Source organism: Schistocerca serialis, chromosome 5 (assembly GCF_023864345.2).
Source record: "Schistocerca serialis cubense isolate TAMUIC-IGC-003099 chromosome 5, iqSchSeri2.2, whole genome shotgun sequence".
Taxonomy (NCBI): domain Eukaryota; kingdom Metazoa; phylum Arthropoda; class Insecta; order Orthoptera; family Acrididae; genus Schistocerca; species Schistocerca serialis.
In genome coordinates, this window is record NC_064642.1 from 186,732,098 (window position 1) to 186,758,675 (window position 26,578).

The 26,578-nt window shown below is 36.8% G+C and overlaps 1 protein-coding gene across 4 annotated transcripts in view; it reads left to right on the forward strand.

Annotated features, from left to right (window-relative positions):
* Positions 1 to 6,308: 6,308 nt before the first annotated feature.
* LOC126481694 (zinc finger protein 250-like) overlaps positions 6,309 to 26,578 on the forward strand; it is a 154,273-nt gene continuing 134,003 nt past the window's right edge. The window contains exons 1-3 of one of the 4 annotated variants that reach the window (XM_050105638.1): positions 6,309 to 6,516; positions 14,882 to 15,057; positions 23,262 to 23,420. In XM_050105638.1, the coding sequence (XP_049961595.1) occupies positions 6,437 to 6,516; positions 14,882 to 15,057; positions 23,262 to 23,420 (415 nt within the window). In that variant the 5' untranslated portion in view covers positions 6,309 to 6,436. Of the gene's footprint in view, positions 6,517 to 6,577; positions 6,944 to 14,881; positions 15,058 to 23,261; positions 23,421 to 26,578 lie in introns of those variants that run through there. The other 3 variants (XM_050105639.1, XM_050105640.1, XM_050105642.1) reach the window with 3 other exon arrangements.

A 26,578-nucleotide genomic window follows, 5' to 3' on the forward strand; every position in this document is an offset into this window, starting at 1 on the left:
GATAAATATGCTCCAACAAGAAGTCACTGTGAATTCGAATGAAATGTATGTCAATTTATGCCATGAAGGAAAAAAGAATCTATTATTGTACGAGTGTTATGTAAAGAATTTATAACCAAACGAAAGCAAAAAGTGTACTCATATAATTGAAATTGAACAATGTAATGAGATTATAATTTAACAAAATGTACTAAACAAAATGACAAACAGACTATAATGCATATAAGCAATGATAATGGCATGTCAACAAGTGAATATGATAAATTTATTTTTGTAGTGGTACTTTTTTGTTATGTGTATAGCATGTGGAAAGGACACTAAAAGATTTTTTTGTAATGTAACGGTATGAAAGACACTCAAAATCAAAGCGCAAAAACATACGAAACCTGGGCAAGAAACTTACCTTGTTGGCGGATGTCAGATGTATGACTGGTGGTGTCCCCACTGAATAAGTGCGAGCGACAAGTTGGAATACATTCCTTGGGACCACTGACATGGAAATCAGTTGCCACCACATTGAAGATTTCACAAAGGATCACCCCGCTGAACTAGGAGAACGCATGACACAGGCACTCTGACTTTGTATGCAACACATGAAAGTGAACAGGGATGGTAACGGACATCGAGCATGCTTCACAAGCTAAACACTGGGCAGATACTGACTAACAGTAATGGGACTATGTGCTTACAGCAATCACTTTGTTATGAAGGAAAATTTATGTATGTATGTGTTAAGGGAGCTGACATGCCTAGATAAATTTGTAACCATATAGGATACCTCATATGGCCAAAAAATAAAAGCTATGCCCATAATGGCTCGAGTTATCAATCCAAAAAAAGAGAAATAATTTCAGACAATGTGCACTTCCGTATGACGTCAGTACACAGTGGGGGGCAATTGCAATATATCATAATATTATTTTTTTTTCTTTTCTCACTCATTCTTTTGTTCAAAAATTTGTATTCTAATTGGACATTAAAGAAGTGCTATAAACGCTATTTGGGAGACGAAGTTTATTAAAAAACCATCTGTTCATCATTTCGCCAGCGCCGAGAATCCTGCATCAAGAGGATCAAAGGAGACAAGAAGAATTTGTGTAGGGAGAGGGGGGAGGCAATCTGGAACCATAACTGTCATACCAAGCTCTACGCACTACACTGGTAACAAGAAAAAGAAGTACATAAAGTTAAGTACTAAATATAGGTATTGAATATTGAAGGTCTGTTGGTATTAGTGCCAGTTAAGGTCCACTCAGGATATGTATACCATCAAATTTTTCAATTATTCTTTCAAAATTGCTTTTTTGATTATTTAAGCAGCAATTATTAATAAGATTCCATTATATATTACATTTTATCCCCCTTGCAAGTATTCAAAATATTACTGTTATCCCATGGCTTGTGAGACCTTCTTTCCATTTTTACATTCAAACCGTGACCTGCTATCAGAAAGTATGGCTTTTGGTTTACCAAATATCACAAACTAGTCCTTTTCTCTAACTTAGTCAGAATCACTTTGCCAGTTGCATTAAAAAAGCAACAGAGTCTTTTAAATTTAGAAAATACTTCTGAAACTGGCTCTCTGACATTTGTCACACATGTTATATGGTTATTTATCCCCCTTACAATGTTGTCAAAAATACACACTCTCTTAGTTTTAGTATATACTTCTTAGTACCTACATGTGCAAAACTCAAATTGATGTAATCGCTTATATTATCTATGTATGCACTGTTCCATCACACCTTCCAGTCTTTCACATTTTCATTACATCACCTAAACAATTCACCTCCATGTATCTTTTGGTATTCAGAGAGTTTATTGTAACAATTTGGCTTACCAAGTACATTTTTACGTTCTTCCATCCCTCATCATGATTCGGTTACTTTCTCGTGTATTTAAAAATTCCTCCTATTTTCTTCTTTCCCTTAACCCCTTTTATATGAAATAGTTTTACAAGATCCTCATTTACATCTTGTTCTTACATCACCATTTTCTCCCAGTGGTAGCCTGGATAATGCATCTGCTACTGTGTTTTGTACCTATTTCAAAGGGAAATTGTTGCATAAAGACTATCCACTTCATCAACAATGAATGCATTAGTGTAAGTTTCTTCAAAAATATAAAGGCCCTGTGGCTAGTATAAATGATAATTTTGTTTCCTTACTGATAATCTCTGAACTTTTTGAATACCCAAATTATCATCAGAGCTTCACTCTCTGTGACACTGTAATTTCTCTTGTACCTAGTCAATGATCTGCTTGCAAGGGCAGTTGTCCTGTGATCTTCCTCCTCACCATTCCCTGAATTTTGAAACCATTCTACTCTAATACCATATCTACTTGAATCAGTCCCTAGACAATAAGGTCGGCTAAGGTCAGGATGGTCTAAAATTCTGTCCTCTTTCAAAGACTCCTTAAGATGGATAAAAGCTTCCTGACAATACCTCTGATGACGTCACACTTGACAAAAGAATAGAAGATAAAAAAAGCTAAGGTGGTAAAGACTTCTACAAGAGAAAAGAAGAATGAAATCACATACTGGTACCCAGAAGAAAACCTGATATCTCATGATCCATTCTGTGATGTCTCTGGAGAGTGCAGCATGTCATCTGATAACACGTACCCAAAACTACGTTCTGAAGAAACCTTACACAGTCTGTCAGATTTACAGTGTATGAAATGGATGTGCAGTCAGAAATAATGCAAACGTAAGGTACAATAGCCGAAGTTGACGACATCCTATTTCAAATGCCTTGAAAGAAAAAAAACTGCCACAAATCAACGGCTGATGAATACAAATCCGTAGTAAAACCGAAAACTGGAGTCGTGTACAATCTCCAAAGAACGTAAAAACTTCAACTTGTCGCTAGATATTGCGTAGAAAGCAAGATGGACGTTACGAAAATAGATCACAATCAAGATGTTTTGAGCAAAAGGAAGGATTTGACTATTCAGAAATATTTATTCCTGTTGCATATTACGAACCAATTAGAATGCTACTTAGTCTTGCAGATATAAATAAAATGAGAATATTAACTTTTGACATAAAGAAAGCTTTTCTATCCATCGATCTGCAAGAGGAAATTTACATGAACCAACCTGACAGAATCAAAGATGGTACAAACAGAGTTTTCAAGCTGAAGAAGAGTTTATATACCTTAAAACAAGCTTCAAAGAACAGAATAAGTATTTCTTAAATTATATGGTGACATTAGGCTTTATTAAAAGTTACAACCTTCTTAGTATTTACTATACTGTGTATATCTGAATCAAATGTCTCATCTTAGGAAGCAAATTAAAATAAGTGCATAGGAAATTTTTGTAAATCAGTCTATGCATACAAAGTAGATCCTAAGGCACTCCAAGTTTGTTAATTTGAATCCAGTAGCTACACCTTTGGAGTGTGGAATGGAGGCAGATGCAGAAAATCTTGTCAGTAACATGCCACTGCAAACAACTGAAGCCTATTCAGAAGCTATTGGGAGTCTACTGTACCTTGCGACGATATTTCGTTCAAGTATACATTCTGTGATCAAAAGTATCTGGATACCTGGCTGAAAATGACTTACACGTTCGTGCCGCCCTTTATCTGTAATGCTGGAATTCAATAAGATGTTGGTCCACCCTTAGCCTTGATGACAGCTTCCACTCTCGCAGGCATACGTTTAATCAGGTTCTGGAAGGTTTCTTGGTGAATGGCAGCCCATTCTCCATGGAGCGTTGCACTGAGGGAGAGGTATCGATGTCGGTCAGCGAGGCCTGGCACGAAGTCGGCGTTCCAAAACATCCCAAAGGTGTTCTATAGGATTCAGGTCAGGAGCCTGTCCAGGCCAATCCATTACAGGATTGTTATTGTCGTGTAACCACTCCGCCACAGGCCGTGCATTATGAAAAAGTGCTCGATCGTGTTGAAAGATGCAGTCACCATCCCCAAATTCCTCTTCAACAGTGGAAAGCAAGAAGGTGCTTAAAACCTCAATGTACGCCTGTGCTGTGATAGTGTCATGCAAAACAACAAGGGGAGCAAGCCCCCTAAATGAGAAACACGACTATATCATAACACCACCGCCTCCGAATTTAACTGTTGGCACTACGCACACTGGCAGATGACGTTCGCTGGGCATTCGCCATACCCACAAACTGCCATCGGATCGTCACATTGTGGACGGTGATTCGTCACTCCACACAACGTTTTTACACTGTTCAGTCGTCCAATGTTTACCCTTCTTACACCAAGCAACGCATCGTTTGGCGTTTACTGGCGTCATGTGTGGTTTATGAGCAGCCACTCGACCATGAAATCCAAGTTTTCTCACCTCCCGCCTAACTGTCATAGTACTTGCAGTGTATCCTGATGCAGTTTGGAATTCCTGTGTGATGGTCTGGATAGATGTCTGCCTATTACGCATTACGACCCTCTTCAACTGTCGGCAGCCTCTGTCAGTCAACAGAGAGGTCGGCCTGTACGCTTTTGTGCTATATGTGTCCCTTCAAGTTTCCACTTCACTGTCACTTCGGAAACAGTGGACATAGGGATGTTTAGAAGTGTGGAAATCTCTTGCACAGGGGTATGACACAAGTGACACCCAATCACCTGACCATGTTCGAAGTCTGTGGGTTCCATGGAGGGCCCCATTATTGTCTCTCACGATGTCTAATGACTAGGGTGTCCGCATACTTTTGATCACATAGTGCAATTTTTGCTGTTGAACACGCCAGTAGATTTAGTAATAAACCAGTGGTAGTCATCGGAAAATGGTGAAACATATTTTTCATTACCTAAAATGAACTATGAAGTTTGCAATATTCTTTTATGGAGGATCAACACTACTTACCTTTGCTGATTTTGATTATGGAGGGTTTGTTTCAAGTAGGCACTTCATCATGTTAGTTCTTATCATGTGAGGAGGACACATTGTCTGGCACACTTGAAAGCAATGTCCTGTGGCAACTTCAACCGCTGAAGCCGAATACCGAGCCACCATCTCTCAGACTGATGATATATCTTGGATATGATGTCTTGGACAAGAACTTGGAAGTTCAGGTTGGAACGAACTGGCAGAATGTGTACTGACACTCATGCTGCCATACATATTTTGAAGAATACCTATGAAAGCAAAATAACAAGAGTCAAGAAACATTCTGACATTCCACGAAAGTTCATCCCGCAACGTATTGGTAAGAGTATAAAATGGAATCATGTGGAACGTTCAAGTCCTCTTGCTGACATACTGCAAAAACACAATTTTAAGAATTAAGAATGAAAATTATTTGGGAGGAGTGTGGAGAGTTACTAATTTTTCTACGTCTTGTTGTATGTTGTTCAAGGTACTTTTATATATGTTCCAAGTACCTTTTTTTTTAATAATGCTGTATGCAGTTATTACTCTTTGCTCAGTCAGTTGTCTGTTGTTTCTTGTTCAAGCATATTGTAGGAGAATAAGTTACGTTAATGTGTACGCCTTTAAACATAACAAATAGTTACCTATCTTTAAAACAAGAATTTATCGAGATAAAATGTTACACAATAGAAAAAGGCATTCTTAATTTATAGGCAGGCATCGCTTCACTAATTTAAATTTTTATGGCATACATGCTTACCATTAAAGTACCAACCAATATAAAAAGTTTCATTTCGTGTGGGAAAAATTCATAACGAATTTATTTACTAGCACAATACGCCATAAAAAGTAGCTTTCACGGGAAACTAGGTAACCTGTCTTTCTTCATTTCTAAACAATCGTCTCGTCTTTTGGTTTTAACCATAACTTCAAGACCCACGAGAAAAACGCTGATATTTTAACTCATTTTTGTATCAGATAGTCAACTGAAGAAGGTAGTTCCGTTATTAACAAGTAGTAGAAAAAAAATTGGTTGAAATTGACAACAGTTACAACAGATCACAATAAAAGGAAAAGCAAACTTATTCTCTTTAAATGCTAAGCAGTTCTTGTCCTGTTTTGATTTTCAGGTGGTTTAAATAATGCTTAATGTATAATTTGGCTTGCATTACTTTTTGAGAAACTGTAAATTGGGCCTAAAGTGAAATCTCGAACCACTACACGAATCATCCACTCAGCGGCTGATTCATGTAGTCACTGTGATAATATAATTGGTAACCTGTTTGAAAAATAGAAAATGAATTAATAAATAAATGTCGTGAACGGATAGCTGTGGAGAATTTAAAATATTATTCCACATTCCTCACGACTGTGTGTAGTCGTATCGTAAGAACCAAGCTTTCTATCTTTTGTGGAAGCACTTTGTAACTGACTTCTCTGACCTTGAAATCTGCGTGTACAACTGTCTATTAACTGATATGCCTCTGGCAGAGCGTCTTTTAGTATCTCTGGGTGTTTATCTTTGGCGCAGATTTAGTATACGTATAATATTTATAAATTATTATGTTCTAAAGCGTTGCCTAATTCTTTAGAATGTTTAAACACAATTGTGCGTATCCTGACTGCAACTTTTCGTCCACCGTTACTCATCGATTTCCGAAGGATCCAGTAAGGTAAAACACAAATTATGGCTGCTGCGATCAAAGTGTAACATCGTAGGTAGTGACTCTTTCCAACGACTGTGCCGCACAAGTCGCATGTTTGTAATATATTATCTTGTATACAGAAGTCTGAGATTATTGAATAGATCGGCGCTAATTTTACAATGCTTGGAGATGATGATTGTAGTGATGAGGCATTGGAGAAGGATGTACTATACGACGAGAATGCCAAAAATTCCAACAGTTCAATGGAATTTTAGTGCTTCTTAAAATAACATGTCATGATGCCCTTTTTACGTTTATGTTGTCAGAAAAAAATCGAATATAAAATCCCAAGAAGTTGTCTTACGTTTGGAGGCGCAAGACGCATTGCACCATACACCGCGGAAAAAGTTGAAGGCGACGTTCAGTTGGATTGTTGAAGTTCTAGTTACGTGGTGTTAGTATTAATGGCTGCTGAAAAGAGAGCAGTATCATTTTGTTTCATTTATTTTTGTTTTGTTATGACATCACGCAAAAATCGTTAGTTGTACATGTTGTTCGGTTGCAGGACTATCGATGATTGGTTCGTAGTTCGGTTTTGTTCATAATGACGTAGTGGTCACTGCTTGTTATTCGGGATCTTTTAATGTTAATGACAACTTGAACACTGCACTGCCCCTGATTTGTGTAATTGCACCGTCTAAAAGATTTCTCTGTTAACGTACGTTTAACATGCCCATCCAGACCTACTCGCGTAGGGCCTACTGTCAACAGTAGACCATTATTAGATGTTTTCCATATTTGCCATTCTAAACTACTGTTTAAAAAGACGGTTGCAACAATTTGGCTGTGGGACATACATTTGTTACTTTGAACTATTATTGAAGTTTATTTAATTTTTATTATTTATGAGAAATGTGCGTATTGTATCCCAAAATATTGATGTCAAGTGCGTGTTATGTTATGAGTTTTATCAAGGTACAAATTTTACGTTTGGTTCTTATGTTACATTCGTCATGTTTTGAAAGTTTAAAATTCATTCTGCACAGAGGAGGATGTTGAAAGAGAAACTTGAAATTGTGATTATTTCGGCTATGGCAGCATGTATTAAAGTTGCAGTTAACCAAAGCAAGAATAAGGTTCACCACGCCAGACAGACTGGCACCTCTATCTAACCAAAGTAGATGGCACTCTGTGGTTCTCATGTACGTGTAATAATGCCAGACATGGATCTGGTTCTCAGCCAAATTGTTAGAACCATGAATGTTACAGAGGTCCGTATTAAGCAATTCCAAGCAAGGAGAAATTAATTGCTGGTTTCAGAGAAACACATTAAGTGATTTGTCTAGTGAATCGTTTAAAATTCCTTGGTTTCGGTAGGGTGACATGCCAAAATGAACTCTAAAACCTGCTAAACAAATCATGAAGCCCGGCTTAGCATGTTTTGCACTTTGACGTATCTCGTATTTTGTGTATGTGTAAACAAGTATGTTTTCTTATTTTGAATAATTTCACTAGCTGTCTTGTTATTTCAGTTTTTGGACACTGCAGCATAGTGAACATTTTAAGAATGTTTGTTGAAGAAAACTGTCTTGCAGTGGTCTCTTGAAAAATCTTGTAATTATTTACACTCGCTATCCGATACATTTACATCTTATGCTGTTCCTTATCAGTAATAGAAATCAGTTTCAGTTTAGCTGAAATTTACACACTGATGATAGTAATACCCAAAAAGAATTCCTTGGCTCCTCATCTAGCATTGAGAATGCAGTTCTGTATTCTGAAGCAAAGATTTCACCTAGGCCTAGCTCCAAACACGTAATTTGAGAAATTAGGAATCACTGTGAATTAAAAATACAGTCAGAGATGTATCTGATTGCTGTGCCCTTGCTACAGATTGCTGCTTTGTAGGTTAAAGAATTGAAGATTTTTGTTGCAATGTTTACTGTGAATGGGCCTTTTATTATTATTACTGAATGGCACAAACTCAATCTTACCACACACCCCAGTGCTCATGATAACAGGTTACACAGCAGACGGTTTGTACTAATCTTGCCAAGAGCAAAAGTGAGCAATTCAAACAAGCTGAAATAAATAGTAATGGCCATATGCAAAATGAAAGAGAGTGAAATTTCTAGTGGTCAGTTTGATAAGTTCGAATAGTCTTAAACACAAATAAAAAAAAGTTCAAGTCTCACTGTGTTTATCTAAGGAGTATTTTTCACTCACCGTTGTCTGGGGTTGTGTGGATTATCTTCTGGAGCAATCCACTTAAAGTAAATAAAATATATTCCTTCATAGTATTCTAGAGGAAACTTGCTTCATTTAAAATTTGTTGTGAAGGGGAAACTCATAATGGCACAGTCTAGTAATCTAATTGAAGGAGATGGAAAGTGACAGTTGTTTCCTTAATAAACTGAAGAGGATAAAAAGGAACATATTTGAGAACATTACAGATATAAGCAGTTTGACACTAAAGCAACAAATTAACAGAACAGGGAGAATTAAATAGTATTTATAGACTTCTGAAAAGCTTTTATCATAATCTTATCAGAAGGAAAATTCATGTGGGAAAACTAAAATTATGAAACAGAATTCCTGCATGGTAGTTACTTTCATGGCGTGACATTTTTAATGTTTCTGATGGACACACACAAAACTGTCCAAGCTTCTAGTTTCTTCATTGAGGAGGAAAGAGGATTATTTTGGGAAAGGTTAGAAGGAAGGACCAGTCTTTGAGACACCAGGTGGACAAGAACCCATCCATTGTAAGAATGAGGGGGAGAAAAGGTGAAATGGGAGGTCTTGGAGATTCTGACACCTCCGGCTTAATCTTTTTCTTCCCTTATCCTTGTAACCCCTCAGTTGTATCTCATCCTGGGTGGGTACCAAGCAAGGTGGCATATGGAATGATGGCAGTTTCAGTCCCTGGCCAACCATTCAGATTAATATTTTCCATGGTTTCCCTAAATCACTCAAAGCAAGTAGTGGGATGTTTCTGTTGAAAGGACGAGACCAATTTCTTTTCTCAGTCTGAGCTTCTGCTATGTCAATAATGACCTTATCATTGAAGGGACATAAAATGCTAATTTTTTTCTATCCTGGGGTCTGAGTGGCCTGCCCTTCCCTATGGAAGATACTAGTATTTTTGTAAGCTAAGATGGTTTTGTATAGTTTTATGTGTGTCTTGTCGACATCACTAAAAATTTTGCTGTCTGAAATAAGTAATGGCCAGCAATTTTTTCTCGTAATTTTAAAGATTTAGCATAATCTGTGAGCTAAAATCATGTTGGATGTAAAAAGGAAATGTAAAGAGCCATCTAATTGAAGTATATATGAATTGCTTTCCCAACATATTGATGATATTGAGCCAGGACCAACAAAACAAATGTAATTTATGAATAACAAAGAACTGAGTGATAGTTATTTTTTATTAGAACACTCCTTTTTTTCCATTGGTTGATAGCGATGGTTGGTTTGAAAACTGGATGAATTCTGTATACTCTTCTATATGCTGTTATGCTACAAAGAATAAAGAAAATTATTTTTTTTAGAACTAACAGTGTACACAAATTACTTCTAATTTGCTAAGATTATGGGCTCTCAGTAACTAAAAGTAACAAGAGTGTAATGCCCAGGTATGCTTCAATGTAGTAAAACTTGCTATTCTTCTGTTCACATTCTTGAATGTGATCAGACAAATTGACACTATGGTGAAAGTAGACTTCTGGTGGTAAAGCACATGTAATAAAACTTGCTATTTTTCTGTTGTCATTCTTGAATGTGATCAGACAAATTGGCACTAAGGTAAAAGTCAGTACTTTCAGTGAATTCTGGTGGTAAAACACAAGTCTCGAAACAGAGTAGCAGATCAGTCGAACAGTGGGAAATTTTTGCCTGTCTTTAACCTAGCCTTCACCTCAGTTATGTAAGAATTTGCCAGGAACAACATTTTTGGATTCCACATTCAATTGTAGGTCCCCATTCCCTGGTAGGATTACTGAGGTAAGTTAGGAACACTAAAGTATGTATTGGAAGATCAGTACCAGCTATGTCCTGATATAGCAATGTCAGCTGTTTTATTAACACCATTGACACAAACATATATATCATTTATTTTTTATGTTTTGGGCAATTGAAACTGGGGTGGTACTCTTGGATTTTCCTTGGTAAAGCAACATTTGGAAAGAAAGTTCTTCATTTCTGCATTTGCTTTGCTGCCTTCAGATCCATTTCCTGTGTCATCCATGAGTGTCTGATGAAAGTTGTATGTGAACAATTAACAGTACAGACAGGAAGTGAATGGAAGCATTTGAAATGTGGTGGTATGGAAATATGTTGATGTGATAACAAATGAAGAGCTATGAATAGGCTTGGGAGGCATGCTAGGATAGTCTGTGCAGTTGTGATGACCACTGTCTCAGGATAGTGTAGTGGTCTGCACATCTGCCTGGTAAGCAGGAGAACCTAGTTCTATTCTTGGCCTGGCACAAATTTTCAACTTTTCCCATTGATTTAAATCAATGATGGTCATTTCTTTGTGTCTTGATTCATTATGGCTGTGAGATCAAAGTGTGTCTGTTCTTTCAGACACGTTTGAAAGAACAGCACCACATATATGAAGCAAGTAGGTGTTCAGTTTTTTCACTGAATTGTTTTTCTGACAGGTAGTTTACAAAAACATGAAAGAATTGGCCATATAAAATTTTGTATATTTGTATACTCTTCCCAAAGTATCATTGATAAAAATATTGTTAACTAGTCAAGAAAAATCAACAGCATAAGTAAGCATAAAATATAGAAATGCAACAAAAAATTGCAATATAAAACAAAACTACACACTATAAAAGGTTCTCATGAGTTACATATCACATGAACACTAACGTCATTACAATGGTAACTTCTGTGTCAACTGAATTACCTGATTGCAATGATATGTAGAGTTTTGTTTATAGCATTTAAACATTTTCTCAGAAGTCAATATCATGTCAACGCTACACAAAGTGCTGATGCAGCAATCTACATTCAAGTTCTAGTTACACATGACTAGATGCTTTAATAATTGACATTTAATTATTTATTTATTTTTTTAAATTTTTTCTTATTTATGAGAACCACTTTTCTACGATCAACCTTGCAGATGGTTTTCTTTAATCATAATTATAGCTATTTGCCTTGGTTATATCACATTCATGTGGAATATGAGAGAATGGGATGTTAACAAACATTATCATCAGGCCAATAGAAGGGCACAACTGGTTCATGAGGATGCATGGATCTTATTGTAACATCTCCTTCTTCACTGTTCTGTTTCTTAACAGTCCCAAATACCAAGGAGAGTATATGAACTTGCAACATAGCAGTTGGGTTGCATAGATCATTCTGGCATCAGTGGCAAAAGTGCAGAGAAATCATGGGTGATATTGCTGAAATCAGTATTGCAGCTTAGCCTTATTGCTCCAGTCTTACTTGGTGATAGTGGTATTATGGGTTGCATAGATCGTATTGCAGGATCCGTTTTTGTGCTTTCAAAGTTTAGAAGAAGAAAATGTCCAACTTGTACCATTTTGTATCTTGAAGCAAAGAACTGAAATGCCCTGTAGGTCCTTCTGGGCCCTAGGCTAGTTAAGCCAGCATTGAGCATAGCTTTTTCAGGAGTCTGTACCTTCACATTAGTGACATTTATATCATCTGATGGCAAGTTGTCACTTGCTTGTTGTTCATTAATAAGTTTGGGCCCATTTTTTTGCCAGACACAATGCCAAATCCTCTAATTTTGAAGTCCTATTCCTTTTCTAAACTAACGTCACACAGTCCAGATAAAGCATATCATTTGTGGCACATAAATGGACACAGCAAATTTTCTTGTGTAGAGAGAATCTGTGCATGTACATTGTCTCTGTGTTTAACACCCAAACATGAATCAAATACACAGTGTGAATGACTGTTGCTTCACCATGATGTAAGTTCTTGTTCTTCATCAATTGGTTCATTCAAACTTGTCAGGGCACTGTCTATAAGGATGCTGTCCAACAAGATAACGCTGCCTGCTTGTGCCTTCCATATTGCTTGATGTATAAAACCACCATTTGTCATGAATAACCCAAAGTATTTTGGCCTAACGAAGAAGTGAATAAGTAATGACAAAACCATCCTCTTCTGTTGTTGCATTGCGAAAGTATCTCAGATTATTATTTTAATATTATTGTTACTTTTTCAGTAGATAATACTGTTGTTTTGGAAATGAATATTTGAAAAACTGCAACAATTAAATTCATGATCTGTGATGCAGTTCAGTACAACTCAGAACTGTGTGCTCAGAAAACATGACTCAAAATGAAGGAAGTGCATGATGCAATACATTTGGTGGTAATGAAACAGTGTTCTCAAATAAAAATTTCCCCAGGGATATCCAACCTAGCCCCCCCCCCCCCCTCCCCTCCTTTCAACAATTTGCTGGTGACATGGTAGTCATAAATTACAACTTAAAACACTCTTCAAATTGTGTTTTTCCCACACTTCCATCATTTTTACAAGCAGATTCTTTTTGTGTGACACAAAGAAATATTTATAATAATATTGTAAAACTTTCAAAGGAATCTTTGAGGAGGCAATACCATAAAAATAATTACATCCATGCATCAGGTTTGCTTAAAAGAAATTATTTATAACTTTTCTAAGACACAGATTATGGGTATTCATTATAAGGAGCAAGCATTTAAATGCTTAAACCTTCCCTTTTAATTAAGAAGAAATGTCGAGCATCTACTACAAAAACTGTTGGAACTAGTGCATTTTTAAATGAGAAAGAAGATCATCTATGAAAGCCTGAGTTCCTGAATCCATATAACTTCTTTACATCATAACTGATAAAGTACTTGCCTTGCAACATTTAAATTGTGAGAATATTCATATATTCAGGTGAATTTTAATCTCACAACATTTCAAGGTTTTGTGTGATGGTGGGTGACATTTCCTAACGTTCCTGGATGATTTGACTTGGAATGACCCCTTAGTAACATATTCCATTTTCTCACATGCGTGGTCAAAAGTATGGTTCCTAGCATGACTTAATGTATCTAATTGCTACAGTACTTCTGCCATCTCAGTTCTACAACTTCATTTAGCAGAGATAATCTTGGACATATCTAGCTGTCATATTTGGTAGGAATATCACATTCGCGAGAACCAATAGCAACTGCTATAGGCGCTGAGGAGAACTAATTTGAAAGAAAATGCAAAACTAAAATAGTGTGATTGGAAACAATAATGACAAGTTTGTGTCTAGTGGTGTACAGTTGTTTGAAATGGTTTTCTTTAGTTAGCTCAGGATTACTGTGTAAAAAGACGATAATCTCAGATATATACAGCACAGGAAAGGGTAATATTTTTTAGTTTTTGAATAGCGGCTGACAGGATGTTCTTGGAGAGGCAGCACATATTTTTCCAGTGATTCTTTTTTGAAGTAGCAGGGTTTGTGACGTGGCTTGCATTCCATCCCCCCCCCACACACACACACAAACTGATCTATTTATAGATTCAAAGTAACTATGTTGTACCTCTTTCCTGATGTTTATCTGTTAAATTAGATAGTGTGTCCATTGCAAAGGCAAGGCTGCTTAATTTAGTAGCTAAATAATCTATATGTACTTGCCAGCTTAAGTTTTTGTCCAAGTTTAGTTTCAAGAATTTGATGGTTTCAACTTCTTTCATAACATGATTTTTATGTACAATACTGATGTTACGTGTTTTTGATTGTTTGGTTTTAAATTGTTAAGACCATTTTGTTGAAAACATTTATCTAGGTTGTTCACAGTGTATTATTATGGCATCTGGAATTTCCCTCACATTTTCTTTTTTTGAGAAGTACTGAAGTATCATTGGCAAACATGACTGGTCGGGCGCTGATATCGAGAAGTAAATCATTTATGTGTAAGAGAAACAGGATTAGCCCTTGGATGGAGCCTTGAGCAACTTGTGAAATTGTATCCCACAGAGATGGATAACTGTAATTAAGTAGTGTGTGACAGTTACTGCTGTAGTAGTGCCTTGTTTCGAGAAGGATTTTTGCAGTTTTGTTCAACTTGAGCCTTAAAGCCGTCTCAGAATCTTTGAACCAGATGTGAAATTACAATTTGTACCTATTGATCCTCTCTCTAATTCCATTCACAACATGTAAATATTCCATTGTGCTATTTCCACTCCTGGATCCATTATGTTCCTTTGCTGCATTAAAAAGTACTGCGTGATTTGTGATAATTTTAGCGAATATCTTTACACTGCACACTGTTTTGAGCATATTTAAGGTAAATAAATGTGTGAAATTATATGCTGCCTGTATTCTCTCAAACTTTTTAACTGATCCACATTTTCCATTTTTCTTTTGTCTCTAAAGAAGTAAAATCTGGGCTCAGCGAGCAGGTAGATGGGACCTTCTTGACAAGGATGCCACTTATTTGAGTAATAACTGCAGGCTCTGTACCTTCCATTTTCATGATCGAATGTATACATCTACTGAGAGGAAGAGGCTTGTACAGATTGCAGTTCCAGAGATCTTTGTTCTGCCAACAGGTAGGTACACAACCTTTTGTCTCGTTGGGCTAAAAACTGTGGTGTTACATTGAAGACAGGGTTGTTAATGTTTGTAGAAGAAGAGATTCTGTTCTAAGTTACTCATTATGTGTTGGTGCTTTTGACGAGTAATTATTTCCCATAGTGATGGCTTTTATTCACCATGAATGCCGAACACTTGCTAACATTAAGTGGCTGCAGACTCCAATGTTAAACTGTACACAAAGATGCCTTTTATCAGATGCCATTTTTGTTAGGCAAAGCTTCTTTCTATTAGACAGGGCCATTCCTCTGCAAACCAGATTTCATGTTCTCATTTGCTTCATTTTGTACTAGCTGTTAGGTGAGGTAGCGAAATAACAAATCCTGAAATCCTGTCTGCTTAACTGCATGCTCAGTCACGGAGGTGGAATTTACTGTTTTATTTATTTATTTTTAAAAAAATGTGATTACACAGAACATAGGCCTATCATTCATGTGAAGGTGTGTGATTGGCTGTCCTCTCTCATTCGTTAGTTTGTTGTTTCCACCATGAACTTGCCACTGTCATCATTTTGTGAACTGCTTAATTAGTTACACTGAGATAACTTTACACTTGAAACAGTTAGTTATTTGTACATTCATGTGTCAAAATCAATATTGAGATGCAGAGCTATTTTTCTCATATGCATATAGCTACAAACATTTGATTTTTATGTTTCTCTCATCTGCAGATGACGAAGAAATTGAAGAAATGTATGATGAGATAAAAGAAATTATTCAGATAGTGAAGGCTGACGAAAATTTAATAGTCATGGGTGACTGGAATTCGAGTGTAGGAAAAGGGACAGAAGGAAACATAGTAGGTGAATATGGATTGGGGCTAAGAAATGAAAGAGGAAGCCGCCTGGTAGAATTTTGCACAGAGCACAACATAATCATAACTAACACTTGGTTTAAGAATCATGAAAGAAGGTTGTATACATGGAAGAACCCTGGAGATACTAAAAGGTATCAGATAGATTATATAATGGTAAGACAGAGATTTAGGAACCAGGTTTTAAATTGTAAGACATTTCCAGGGGCAGATGTGGACTCTGACCACAATCTATTGGTTATGACCTGTAGATTAAAACTGAAGAAACTGCAAAAAGGTGGGAACTTAAGGAGATGGGACCTGGATAAACTGAAAGAACCAGAGGTTGTACAGAGTTTCAGGGAGAGCACAAGGGAACAATTGACAGGAATGGGGGAAAGAAATACAGTAGAAGAAGAATGGGTAGCTCTGAGGGATGAAGTAGTGAAGGCAGCAGAGGATCAAGTAGGTAAAAAGACGAGGGCTAGTAGAAATCCTTGGGTAACAGAAGAAATATTGAATTTAATTGATGAAAGGAGAAAATATAAAAATGCAGTAAATGAAGCAGGCAAAAAGGAGTACAAACGTCTCAAAAATGAGATCGACAGGAAGTGCAAAATGGCTAAGCAGGGATGGCTAGAGGACAAATGTAAGGATGTAGAGGCTTATCTCACTAGGGGTAAGATAGATACTGCCTACAGCAAATTAAAGAGACCTTTGGAGATAAGAGAACCACTTCTTTACAGGCGAATGGAAAAACTAGTAGAAGCCGACCTCGGGGAAGATCAGTTTGTATTCCATAGAAATACTGGAACACGTGAGGCAATACTGACCTTATGACTTATCTTAGAAGAAAGATTAAGGAAAGGCAAACCTACGTTTCTAGCATTTGTAGACTTAGAGGAAGCTTTTGACAATGTTGACTGGAATATACTGTTTCAAATTCTGAAGGCGGCAGGGGTAAAATACAGGGAGCGAAAGGCTATTTACAATTTGTACAGAAACCAGATGGCAGTTATAAGAGTCGAGGGACATGAAAGGGAAGCAGTTGTTGGGAAGGGACGAAGACAGGGTTGTAGCCTCTCCCCGATGTTATTCAATCTGTATATTGAGCAAGCAGTAAAGGAAACAAAAGAAAAATTCAGAGTAGATATTGAAATCCATGGAGAAGAAATAAAAACTTTGAGGTTCGCCGATGACATTGTAATTCTGTCAGAGACAGCAAAGGACTTGGAAGAGCAGTTGAACGGAATGGATAGCGTCTTGAAAGGAGGATATAAGATGAACATCAACAAAAACAAAACGAGGATAATGGAATGTAGTCGAATTAAGTCGGGTGATGCTGAGGGAATTAGATTAGGAAATGAGACACTTCAAGTACTAAAGGAGTTTTGCTATTTGGGGAGCAAAATAACTGATGATGGTCGAAGTAGAGAGGATATGAAATGTAGACTGGCAATGGCAAGGAAAGTGTTTCTGAAGAAGAGAAATTTGTTAACATCGAGTATAGGTTTAAGTGTCAGGAAGTTGTTTCTGAAAATATTTGTATGGAGTGTAGCCATGTATGGAAGTGAAACATGGACGATAAATAGTTTAGATAGGAAGAGAATAGAAGCTTTCAAAATGTGGTGCTACAGAAGTATGCTGAAGATTAGATGGGTAGATCACATAACTAATGAGGAAGTATTGAATAGGATTGGGGAGAAGAGGAGTTTGTGGCACAACTTGACCAGAAGAAGGGATCGGTTGGTAGAACATGTTCTGAGGCATCAAGGGATCACCAATTTAGTATTGGAGGGCAGCGTGGAGGGTAAAAATCGTAGAGGGAGACCAAGAGATGAATACACTAAGCAGATTCGGAAGGATGTAGGTTGCAGTAAGTACTGGGAGATGAAGAAGCTTGCACAGGATAGAGTAGCATGGAGAGCTGCATCAAACCAGTCTCAGGACTGAAGACCACAACAACAACGACATATTTATATTTATATAAAAACTATTATTAAGCTTAATTCTGTGTTTAAGAATGATGGTTCAAAATATTTGCTGTGTGTGATTATCACTGAAAGGATTCTGAAAGATGAAAAATATTGACTTCTAGATTTCAGCTCAGTCTGTTAGAGAAAACCTTGAACTGCATGGTGAAAGGAATCATAGCATTTGTGGGGCCCAATGTATGTGCAAAATGCCTCTGTAAGCTGATTTTGTGTGCAATATTGATTGAATTTTACTGTACAATTTATTAATTCAGCCATGACTTATAATTTTATTTTCCAGTAAAAATGCTCAAGTAGAAAAACATCACTACTAATGTGCGAGGAGCTGTGCACCTCTCATTGTTTAACCAATGTGTTTATTGTCCCCTTTTCTTGGAACACGGTAGTTTGATAACATCTGCTAGTCAAGATTTCTCAGTGTCACATTGTAGTTTATTGACAGGCAGCTGTTAAATGCTGGATAAATTAGTTAAATTGCTCTAGGAATCCAACCTATTTGGTGTTAACTTTTAGCACTTTTTACACCACTCCATATGACATTGTACTAGCTCTATGTAAAGCTCTCTGTTGATAAACTATTAACCACAGTGTTTTCCTTGTTAGCACTTAAGTGTGAGTTTTCACATTATCTGTTCTGAACATAACAAACAGTGCGTCCATGTATAATTGGATGAATATTGCCTTCATAATGTCCTAATGTAAGAAAATATGAAGGTAAAGAAATCTGCAAGCTTTCTGAGCCAGTAGCTCCTCCTCTAGAGAAAAAGGTTGAAGGGGAAGATAGAGGGATGAAGGAAAAGGACTGGGGAGGTTTAGGAAATGGGGAGAGAATGGAAAAGTCACCCAGAACCCCTAGTCAGGGGTAAGTCTTCCCTGGCCCGGGCTTCCGGTTGACTTTTCCAAACTTTCCCCATTTCCTACACCTGCCAGTTCTTTTCCTTCATATTTCGCCCGTCCTCTTAAGCCTTCTGCCAGAAGAAGGAGCCACTGGTTATGAAAGCTTGCAAATTTCCTTAACCTTTGTATGTGTGTTCTCCTGCTACTACTTGGTGAGTAGATTTTTTTTATCTGTCCAGTTACATTATATTTTCAAAAATGGAATATTTTTGCTAATGTACAAAAGGCTGCAACTAAGTTGCTACTGCCGTGACTTATTCTGATAGTAGATTATTTGAGCTGATGTCAACTTATGAGGGTTTAACCCTCGAGTGGGTGCACTGTTATAAGAAGTACAACAGCAGCAGTTTTTATGCCTAATCGATGCCTTAACCTTGAGCTACTGCGCCATTGCTGCCATGTATTCCATTGTTGATATTTTTCTCGACAATGTTAAAGTGGCTTCAGTTCATTTGGGTACCTTTCTCAGTTTGTTTTCTGAATTGTAAGCAACAGTGTGTCGAATGTTGTAAAAAGTACAAAGTGCATCTGCTGGTGTGACAGGTGCAAGCTTTGTTCCAGCAGTCAATGTCCAGAAGAAAGTGTACTACAAAGTTTACAATACTTGCTTGTTGTTTTTTTTAGTTTTTATAGCTGCACATTAAACATTAATTTGGTTACATCTACATCTGAATGTATTTATTCATTTCATTTCTTTGATGTTTTGTTCCAATTCAAAGGGTGTATCATACAAAGAAATTCGCAAACTGCTTGAAGAAGGTGATGATAAAGTTGATCCAGACTTTTCAGACGTGGAGAAAAGTACAGTAGATTCACTGAATAGGACCATGGCAGTGAATATGAACTTGAAGGTGAGGATGGTGATGACCCCGAAGATACAGAAGATGTACGAGGGTTCTTTATTGAAAAGACAAAGTTTCACGTTGGTGTAAAAGCGAGTGTGCTAAAACATCAAAAACTAACAGAAAAACATTGTGCAAATTCCACCAGATCCAAAGAGAAAGGTGATGCGTATAACTGACGAAGTTAGCGCTTTTTTGAAGTAATTGACCTCAACTTCATTGATGAAATCGTAAACTGTACGTATACCTATATAAATAAACAGCGAGACGCACATAAATTCTCATGCAAAAGAGGTAGTAATGTGCCAAAATAACGGCTTGTTTTTATTATTATTATTAAGAAGAAAATGCCATAATGCTAATGTACTGGAACTCTGAGCAGCAGACATAACAGGAATGCTACTGCTTAGGACTGCAATGAGTTACAATAGGCTTGTGTTTTTCTAAGCTGTATGCAGTCTGCTGATATGGAAACGAGGAATGACAGGAGAAAAACTAATAAGTTGGTTGCAATTGTTCAGTATTGGATCCTTTTGCTGCTAACTGTCAATGTTCTTACAGCCTGGTGAATTCACCATGATAGATGAAATGCTTCACCCCTACTGAGACCACTGTAGATGGATTCAGTATATACCCAGCAAACCAGCTAAATATGGGACAAAAATGTTTGTTCTATGTGATGCAAAAAAACATTTTATTGCAGTAGTCTGGAGAATTATTGCGGAATGAAACCAAAGGACAATAATCAGGTATCTAATTCTCCTGAGGACATTCTGAAAAGATATGTGGTGCCTATAGAAAATTCTAACAGAGACCTTACAACTGACAACTGCTACACAAACTACTTCCTTTCTGAATATTTGTTGCAGAAGACTATCACTTGCATTGGTACAATGACGAAGAACAGATGTGAAATTCTTCCAGAATCAAACAAAATAAATTGGGAGTGCAGTGTTTGGATATGAGTAGAATAAGACTTTAGTTTTGTATCTTCTATGTAAAACCTGTGCTATCATACTTTTGTCTGCTGTGCATGACATGGCGACAGTGGGTGAAGAAATATACAAGCTGAAATCATAATTGAGTACAACATGACAAAAGGTGGTGTTGACGTTGTTGTTAAAATGTGTGCCTGGTACTCCATTTCAAGAATTACAATGAGATGGCGAGATGGCCAATGGCTAGTTTTTCATTTTTCTGAACATTGCCGGAATTAATTCGCAAACAAATTGTCTGTGAAAGGTGTTATGAAAGTGGACATATGTCAGAGAAAAACTGGCTAAATTGTTATTTAAAGAACTAAAAGTGCAAAAGCTTTTGTTATAAATGTTGAATATAGTGAATACGAACTGCTTTCATCAATAAATTTAATAGTTTGTTTAAGACAAGTTTCTTTTTACTGACAAATGACCATGTTGTAAATTTTACAATGCGCGCCTGCTCTTGTGACAACAGTAGGCACTCCTGCCGGGGGTTTAAGCTATATTTGGCTAAATTTTCCCTTGAAGCCTTCAAAAATGTTCCTAAATAGTAAGAAATTGCTATTTGAAGCTATTTGTATAGTAGTAGCCCCATTTTTTTCTACATATGAAGTAATATTTTTGATAAGGATTGCTCCATAGTTGTTAAATATTTAATACAGTCATCTAGATAACATGGACAGCTTCTAAGATGACTCACTTTATTTTTTTCTACCAGTTTCAGCCATAAATACCCATCTCCAAGCACTTGAGTAACACAGAAACAAAATAGGCGTAATAGTACACAAACAGCCTAACAAACATATAAAGTTTCACTTGTGAAACATGCAATGTAGAAATGAAACAGACGTAACTATATATGAATAAGCGCAACAAGCACAATGTGTTTCACATATGAAACATATTATTTTTGTTGTACTTAAAAGTTTCTTTTGTTTCTGCATTGTTCAGGGCCCAGTGATGATTGTTTATTTTCAAAACTGGTTACAAAATAAAATGATTCATCTTGACAAGTTTCGGTATTCTCAGTATGACTTTCTTTACATCCAAAGATTTCCCACTGAATATCTTCTACCTTCTCATAAACGCATTCTCCCATGTTTTATAATTCTTTCAACACATACAAACCCAACTGAGCTAATAAATACAATATCATTGCTGGAATCAAAGCCCATTCTCGACCTCTCTTTACTCTTACGATCTGCTCTTATCACCCAGAAACTGTTCACCTACTGGCTATACACCTTCTGTGGACCATGGTGTGGTAGGGAAGGTACAGTTTGGCTGCTGTAGCCTATGCACAAACACATATCTTGTGCTACTTATAAGCCACAGCTAGTGAGTCTAAAAATGGAGCAACAGGTTATGTCAGTACAGTCAATAATTCAATATATATAGATGTTTGAAGTCAATAATTTCTCACTAAAGCATTGGAAAAAAGGAACAACCAGATCAAAATAAGTCTTACACTGCCAGAAGGAACTTTTATAAAACTAAATACTGGTAAAAGATACAGCATAGGAGATAGTGTTGAAACAACATTGAAAGTGTAAAATAAAAAGCAGACATCACATGGAAATTATGTGTCAGTCCCTCGAGAACCTGTTCACTAATATTCCACAGTAATAAAATTTTCTTCTCCTTCTTCCACATCTTTTGGAAATATTAAAAGCTTGGGAAGTGCTGGCAACTATGTTCTCCTCATCCATTATTCTCTTTATTGTGCAATTGGAATAGCTAGTGGTCTCTGCAACCCACTCAAGTAAAATTTATAATGAGGTTTTTGTTTTCTTGTTTGCCCCTTTCAACATAAATTTAATGGAATTACATATAATCAGATGTGTCTGATTAGGCATAACTTTCTCTGCGCTTAAAAGTGCATGATGACTCTGATGTGATGCTACATAGTGAAAAGGTAGCAACAAGAACACTTGAAGTATATAGGTAAGAAGGCGACAGTCAACGAAGGTGACCATCCATATGAAAGAATGGGCTGGACTCGCTCATTGCTCAGGACGAAAATGCATCTCTGTGCAGGTGCCACCTTCTTTGTGTGACCTCTAACTTTGTGCAGGTGACTAAGCAAATTGAAACACCAATTTTCCTCTATGATCAGCTCCATCCTCCACCAGAAAATGTGATAACTTAAAAAATCATGGTGGACTTCTTGAGAGACTCTTGAGAATTTGTGTATACCATACTATACCGCACATTGCCTGACACTAGTTTAATGACCTGTAAGTCATTGAGTAACCCAGAAGTATAAATTTGTTTTAAAAATCACATATAGCATTTACTTAATATGGTGCATGCTGAATGGTATATAAACCAAATGGCAATATTTTTATGTATAAAAAAATAGTAATGAGCACCTAGAATATAAATCTATTCCAAATACAGGTATTGTTTATGGTTGAGGAGTACAGAAATATATGTAGTGGGCTGCTGGATAACCAGCATGGGCAGCCTACAGACTTTTTAGAGTTTTTGATATTGTAGTTCACCATTCTGTAGCGTTGTTTTGTTTGCTGATAGTGTTTGAAATTTGGTACATTCTTTCTGGTCAACACATTTTTCCTTTCATTTTGTTCAGTGCTTTCTCAAACTAATTTCTTTAACTATTTGATTGGTTTAACACGACTTGTTTCTCTTGCAGGCGAAATAAAAATTTACTGGGATAATGATGCAATGTTTTTAATTAAAGCACCTGATATAGCCTCTCAGTTGGAGATGTTTGATGAGATACGGAAAGAACTTAATTTGGAGGAATATCTTACAACTGGCAACATGAAACCTGGAGTGTCTGTTACACAAGGTATGTGTATATAATTTGAATATGATATGTAGGTTCAGTTTAATCTCAGTGTCACAGAGATAATGACAGCTAAATAAACTACTGTAGCTTCTTAATCTACAAGGAACTGGGGAAAAGTAAGCAAGATCATCATTAACTCTGTGATCAGGTCCAAGGTACTGTGCACTGCTAAGAGTTTTGTCCTCTGTTTGTTCTTGTCTGCCATTCTTCGTTGCCAGTCATCTCTTTCATCAATTTGTCTCACATATTCCTTGATTCCATCAGTCCAGTAACTTTAAAGCATAACACAAGGCATTTGTTTGGATGTCATGTCCTACCCAACTTCAAGGTATTTAATTAAGCACTATACCTGGTACTTCACGTAATTTTTCAAATCATAACTGTGCCTGATTTGCCATGTATTATATTGTACATATCGTCTGCATCAGCTTCTCCCTTTATCCGGACTTCAGGGTCACATTGTCGGCATATGCCAGATGTATGATATTTTCACATTCAGTTTCTATTCTGTGAAATTTCAGTGTTAGGTTTCTTGCATAATCTCATCAAGTTTGAAGATAAACAGTACAAGTAATAGGATGACCTTCTTGCTGTAGCAATAGGGCGACCTTCTTGCCTTAGCTGTCAAGCTTCAATTCCCGTAGTGATAGTTTTCGACTGCCCTTGTTTCGTTATTCCCAGCACTTGGAATATCAGGCATGTTTTCCCCTTTAGCATACTTCATTTCAGAGAAATAATAGGTTCATTTCTAAAAGAAAATAGTGCATTTAGGCTGATCAGCAAACTGTCAAGTTAGGGACTTGAAACTGCTAAGATCATTGGTCCCAAGGCTTACACACTACTTACTCTAACTTAAACTAACTTATGCTAAGGACAAAACACACACCCATGCCCGAAGCAGGAATCGAATCTCTGACGGAGGGAGCCGCGTGAACCGTGGCAAGATGCCCTAGACTGTGTGGCAAATTTGTCACAATGTTAGTGGATAGTAAATAATGAGTATTGCTTAAAATTTTAATTATATGATACTCAGCAGCACTTTTTTATTTTTATTAAAGGCAATCAATTTCGGTAATGAATCTGTTTAAAGAAGAACAACCAAATAACGGAATATACAGTTATAATAAAAAGCACCTTGTGTGTATGTACACTACATGCAGAGCGCCACTTATTATACAAGGTAATACAAAAAGATATTCAGCTGTGCATAGCACAATTACAGTGCCCAATGAAAGTCTCAGAATGTTCCATTCTTAATTCAACTATCCCCGTGTAAGTCATGTCGTATGAACAGGAAACACATGTGCCGACCCTATTCTTTCACTTCTTTCACCTTGAACTTAATTGTCCAAAGACCTCACATTAAGAGTGGTGTACATAAGCCATAAAAATTGCATATTGCCAACAATATATCATGACAGTATTGTCCAACAACATTGAGCTACATGATGTGCACACACATGTAATACAACATTACTGGACACTATTGTTGGCAGTGTTTATGGCAATGCTTTTTCAGACCAGAAGTATTTGCAAGGAACCACACAATTGCCACAAAATGGATAATGTGAGCAAGTGGAAGTGAGTGTGGCTTTACTGCTTTTACATCACACAAGGAATCAAGGTGAAAATAAGAAGAGAAATGGGGCTTTGTGGATGCATCCTTTTCTAAGTCAGTGGAAGCTACAGAAAATTTAAATCTAGTGAACTGATGCTGGATACATACCTGTTCCAGAATTTTACCAAGATGTCGAAGCATGATTTTCAAATGTCTCGCTCAGGCAGTTGGTCTGAGAATTGCTTAAACCAAAGTAAATGTGAGATGGTGTATACCAATTACAACCTCCTTGGCGATCACCCTATGGTTTTCAGCTACGTGTGGTTCGTATAATATTGCAATGTACATATTTGAAGGTTACTATTTGTTAGTAAGCCTCATGGTACCAGACTTTCGCAATGCTTTGGTAGAAGAAGTGAATTATTTCATTAAGGGTGGTTTGAAATGAGAGTACAGTTTTTGTATTATTTTTGTTCACCAACACAAACAACTGTTGACACTATCAATTCCAGCTTCAGGTACTTTTCAAGACAGTATGAAACTCATGGCATCAGATGCAAACCTTGTAGTGGATGAAGAGCAATCTGCACTTGTGCTCTTCCTAAGCGACTTTCTTACCTGGCATTTAGCATAGGTTTGAAGATTTGGGAATTTTTATATGCTTCATTTAGTGTGATTCCAAGCTTGTCGACAATAGCTTGCCACCTGTTTCTTTTTCAAATTGCCATCTTTATATCATTACTTTCTACGTCCTATAGTTCTGGTAGTAGATGAATGGCAGTTATGAAATTCACAATTCTCGTGTTTGTCCATGTCTCCATTGCTGCACACAACAATCTCAGGACAACCAACAATTTCAAGATGTATAGCTATATGTACATGAACAAAAGCAAAAAACAGTGTTGTTTCCACTCAGACATTTGACTGCAGCTCTGTCAGTCAAAGAAGTAAGAAACAAAAGTGAGAGCAAGAGGGAAACTTTTACAGACAAGGACAGAGGTAGATGTTGTCAAGGAATAAAAAATATTCTATATGTGCAAAACACTGGCAACTAGCCAATACATTGGCAATTCTTGCAACAGCCTGCAGCATCATCAATATTGCCCAGCTATACTTCAAAATTGCAGTCTATTGTAGCCACATTGCAGAAATGTTGATAGCAGCACTCTTGCGACCAGATATTGTCTAGAACATGCCCATATAAACACACATTTACAGACTCATCTGTGCTGTACATAGTTGAGTACCTTTTTGTAAATATTGCCTTATAATACTAAGTGACACTCTGCATGTAATGTATTTACACATGGAGAATAATGTTTTATAAGACACTTTGTCGAATAACTGTAGACACCTTTTATTTGCTTAATCTCCTTTGGTACAGGTGACTCGAGGATGGTCAGATTCATGACCGAAATCAATCATCTTCAATAAAAATAAAAGTGTTGTATGATGTAATTTTTAATCTCTATCAAAGTTGTTCAGCACCATCTGCACAATATATTTCAAGTAATGAGTACTGTGAAACTATGCTCATTAATTAATTACTCTTAGTTCCCACATTATACTCTGTATTTAATGATGATCACAGCGTTATGTG